The 4,745-nt window shown below is 38.2% G+C and overlaps 1 protein-coding gene across 1 annotated transcript; it reads right to left on the reverse strand.

Moving 5' to 3' along the window:
• Positions 1-488: 488 nt before the first annotated feature.
• thoc7 (THO complex 7) lies at positions 489-3,913 on the reverse strand. The gene is made up of 8 exons (XM_046874602.1): positions 3,825-3,913; positions 3,026-3,146; positions 2,803-2,930; positions 2,475-2,561; positions 2,281-2,338; positions 1,692-1,758; positions 1,516-1,585; positions 489-653 (listed from the first exon to the last, which is right to left on the reverse strand). Exons 1-8 carry the CDS (start codon positions 3,841-3,843, stop codon positions 592-594), a joined length of 612 nt encoding a protein of 203 aa, XP_046730558.1. The 5' UTR covers positions 3,844-3,913; the 3' UTR covers positions 489-591.
• Between the last annotated feature and the right edge of the window lie 832 nt (positions 3,914-4,745).

Here is a 4,745-nt window from a genome sequence, read left to right on the forward strand (position 1 = left end):
AACTGGTCTAATTAATTCAGCATATTTTCACAAATGTCTTCATTCCTTCCCTCCTTTATTAATTGACTCACTCGATATGTGGAACTGCCAGGATTTTCTCTAGCTTTAGCTAGCGTTAGCCGCTGCAGTTTCATGCATGTTCAAAACAAATCGTATTTCTGGTACAGAGTGAGTCGCCACAGCGACACTGCTCTAACTCTAGTTTCGCTTTTATTCCCTGGGATTGTGTATGTTTTCATGGTTAATAATAATAACAATATGAAATGCTCAAAGTGCGAGGCGAAGACTAAACAAACTTACGGTCCGCCACTTAATACATTCCTGAGGGAACTCGGTACTTTAACTATGTTCCGCACGCAAAAAGGATTGCATTCGATATACCGAACGAATACATGTACCGTTACAATACTCTGCTAATTCATGGTAAGTGTTCATTTCATCGGTCATCATTTAGCACATGCATACAGCAGTCACGCATAAAAAAAGAATTGTGAAAACATCACTTTAATTACAATTGTATTCAAAGATACTAATGTGAAATGGGGGGAAAAAAAGACAATATTTAGAGGAAATAAAAATTCCAGGACAAAACTAATCTCCATTTTCCATGGGGCTTTCTTGGGACATTTCGTCATTCTCCATCTTTTCATCATCTGCCAAAAAAACAAACAAAACGATTTAGCTGAAAAGCAGGAAGTAGGAAATTATAACACACCTGACAGAAATCCTAAAAAGTATTGTACTGCCATTTAAAGGAAGAAAAAATTTACGAATATAATTGTTTGTGTCAGCAAAAAAAGTGCTCAGGTTCAGTCCTTGCATCGCGCACGTGTGTTATTCGAGCCTGGCTAGCGTGTGTTTCATCCTGGTATGTTTAACTGCATTGCTTGCAGTAAGCTATTACACTGATTTCCCATACATTATGCGCAAAAGTTTGTGGACACCTGAATATAAGATTTGTACGTGCTTTCTGAACACTGTCAACATTTTGAACATATCTTTTCTGGGAAGATGTTCCAGATGTTGATTTTGGACTGTTGGGTACTGATGTAGGTGAGGTGAGGAGATCTGGGATGCAGTCAGTGTTCTGTATGTAAATTCCACTTCTAATGTAAAATCCTTTTTTTTTTCTGTTTTCCTTTTGTTTGTATTCTTAGCATTATTTTATTCGCCTCTTAATTTCTTAATTATACTTTGTACATTTTGTTTCCCAAAAGATTTGCTGTAAATTGATTATTAATTTCTTCCTATTATTATTATTATTATTATAATAATACATAAAATTCTTATTTTTTCTATTGTTTTATTTCATGTCACAGGCCAGGTGTTTAAAAATAAATAAATAAAAATAAATAAAGAGCCTTTCACTGCCCAGTTGTGTGCGTGTGCATGTGTGTGTGTGTGTGTGTGTGTGTGTGTGTGATGAATAAAATTAGAATTTGCTAAATATTTTCTGCTCTCTGCATTTCAGCATCTGATCCTGCTGTTTTCATGAGCAGTGAAGTCCTGACTCACTCTCTAGCGTCTGCTGAAGCTCCTGGATGGTGCTGAGAAGCACATGGAACTGTTTCTTGCGCAGCTCCAACTGATGGAGAGGGGAAAAGGAAGAAGGTGAAAGAAAAATCAGTGCTCGTGGGTAAAACAGAGGGATGAATAAAACGATTTAAAATAAAAAGGAGATAAAGACGTACCTTATCTTCTACGTTCTCCTTGATTTGTGAGAGCTGTTGAAGTTCTTTGTCGAGCGCTTTCAGCTGCCTGTGTGGAGAAAAAAAGGATCTCGGCGTTACATCGGACACCAACAAAACCTGACAAGATTATTAACATATCTTTTATATGTCTATGTACAAAGGATTGTGGCCATCTGACCATAAAATTGGTGCTATTTGAACATCACATTCTATTGGCTCCACTCTTCTGGGAAGACGTTCCACTAGATTGTGGAGTGAGGAAATTTGTGGAGATTCATTCAGACACACATGTGTATTAGTAAAGTCAGGTTGTAGGTGATGTGAAGTGGCCTGGGAATGTATTCATCCCAAAGGTGTTGAGATCAGAGCTCTATAGCAGGAGATCTTCCACACAACCCATGCAAAGCATATCTTCATGGAGCTGCCTTTGGGTCTCCATGATCAAGTACAAGACGTCCTATACGATGGCCTGTCTCTGATTTTGTGGTAACAGTTGGGGAAGAACCAGATATGGCTGGAAAAAGTCAGGTGTCACAATAGATTTTGTTCATAGTGTATAAACACATTTAATAAAAATCATTTCACTTACTCCATCGTTTTGTGTCTGTCTGGATGCTGTTGGATGACTTTTGCCAAAGCGTCATACTCTAAAATACAAAAGAAAAAAAAGACTCTTATGTACAATGCATGTATTATTATGTATGTATTATGTATGTATTACTATAACTATAATTATGATTCATTTTTAGCACTTCTGCACGTAGTGGAATGTTCTAATCGCACCTTGGCGGTTCTTTCGTATCCTCTTTGCTCGCTGGATCTCTTTTTTGCACTCGCTGATTTTCTCATGTGCGCCTGATATGCTTCGCTCTGTTCCGAGAAAAAAAAAAACAAATCAGAAAATTAGGACAATTCGACCGATTCTTGTGTACTGTTAAAAAAATGTTACATTTCATTTTTTCTCTCTTCATTCATTCATTCTTTTTTCTCATTTTTGTGTTGTATCTCATTTCCCCAGAACTGAAATCCCTTACACTTCTAAACTCATCCCATCGAAGAGATGCTTTTCAAGGTCCACCATCACCCCGCCGAACTCTGAAAGCGCTCTTACCGATGTCTGCGTAGATCTCTTCGTAGTTCTCCATCTCCTTCAGGTTCATGTCGTACACCAGAAGCGTCTTTCCCATCGAGAACTCACACTGGGACAAGCTTCCCAGCATCCTTTGGTACTGAGCAAACCTGCACGAAAGGACTGAATGTTAACGTCTGTATCGGTGTAACTGACCCCCGGCTGATAAAAGCTTCGATCTGAGGAGCTGACGTCATGAAATCACCCTTCTTCTGGCGTCACGTTGGTGTGGCACCATTTGGTGAAGCTTTTCAGGAGGACGTTGATGCGGCGGTCATCTCCGGCCCCGTCGCCGTCGATCAGCAGCCGCTTGCGAATCACCTCGTCTGCGATAAAGAGTCACAGGAGAGTACACAAGCTGAAATAAGGGTTATGCACAAATGTTTGTACACCCCCTTAGGACAGATTGATGATTGGTTTTATAGAGGTTCATTCATTTGAGACTTTTTCTTTTCCCTATTCCCATCTGGAATCTATAAGGGGGGTACAAACTTTTAAACTGCAAGCAACTTTAAATTAAGTTTTTATTATTGTATAATTCGAATTTCTCTGTCTTCAGCTAATACTATAACATGGGCTGAATCCCAAATGACTCCTCCTGATATAAAGAGTGCACTATAAACTTTCTATAACGCTGTAATGTCTCCTGCTCTGTAGTGACCCTATGAAGGAAATACTTAGTGATTTGTAATTCAGCCTGAATAAAACACTTCCAGGCTGCTTCTTATTGCTTACTGGATCTACTGCTCAAACACCTCATGATCATCCCCAGACCCTTAAAAAGCTAATTTTATACTTATATTATTATTATATTATTGTTTCCTTGGTGATAAACGAGCCCTAGAAGTGTAGCTACATTAGCTCGGCTAATCTGTTAGCTTCACAGCTACTACAGCGTTTTCCCGCTCGTTTATAGAAACCGGATTAAATTTACTCTGTTTTTACTCATTGAAAATAAACAGCAATGTAATAACTTTAGCTCTAATACATGACCCGGATCTTACCGTCTGTTATGGAGCCCATTTGTTCCGCAGTGTGCAGTGAGAATGTTTGATAAAACTTTATTGCCACTTCCGGTAAAGAACAAAATAAGACGCAGTGAATGAAACAGTGCCTCTTGTGGACATTTTGTTTATTTCACTTACCACCAAAAGAAGTAAAGCTACTGTAAATTCCCATCCTTTTCTTTCTTTCTTTCTTTCTTTCTTTCTTTCTTTCTTTCTTTCTTTCTTTCTTTCTTTCTTTCTTTCTTTCTTTCTTTCCATTCATTAATTCATAACATTTCATTCATTCATTCATTCATTTATTCATTCATAACTTCTTTCTTTCTTTCTTTCTTTCTTTCTTTCTTTCTTTCTTTCTTTCTTTCTTTCTTTCTTTCTTTCTTTCTTTCTTTCCTTCCACCCATCCATCCATCCATCCATTCATAACACCTTTCTTACTAGGTTGCACACGATGCACATCCACACGTTAATGTGGCTAGGACAACCTACTTTAGTCCTTAGATTTATGTTCTGCTCTGTTCTGTAGCTCTATGTTGTGTGATGTAGCTCTATGTTCTATTATGTACCTCTATGTTCTATGTAGCTCTATGTTGTATGATGTAGCTCTATATTGTGTGATGTAGCTCATGTTAGGTGTGATGTAGCTCTATACTGTGTGATGTAGCTCGATGTTAGGTGTGATGTAGCTCTATACTGTGTGATGTAGCTCGATGTTAGGTGTGATGTAGCTCTATACTGTGTGATGTAGCTCTATACTGTGTGATGTAGCTCGATGTTAGGTGTGATGTAGCTCTATACTGTGTGATGTAGCTCTATACTGTGTGATGTAGCTCTATGTTAGGTGTGATGTAGCTCTATGTTGTATGATGTAGCTCTATACTGTGTGATGTAGCTCGATGTTAGGTGTGATGTAGCTCTATA

This window comes from Silurus meridionalis, chromosome 19 (genome assembly GCF_014805685.1).
Source record: "Silurus meridionalis isolate SWU-2019-XX chromosome 19, ASM1480568v1, whole genome shotgun sequence".
Taxonomy (NCBI): Eukaryota; Metazoa; Chordata; class Actinopteri; order Siluriformes; family Siluridae; genus Silurus; species Silurus meridionalis.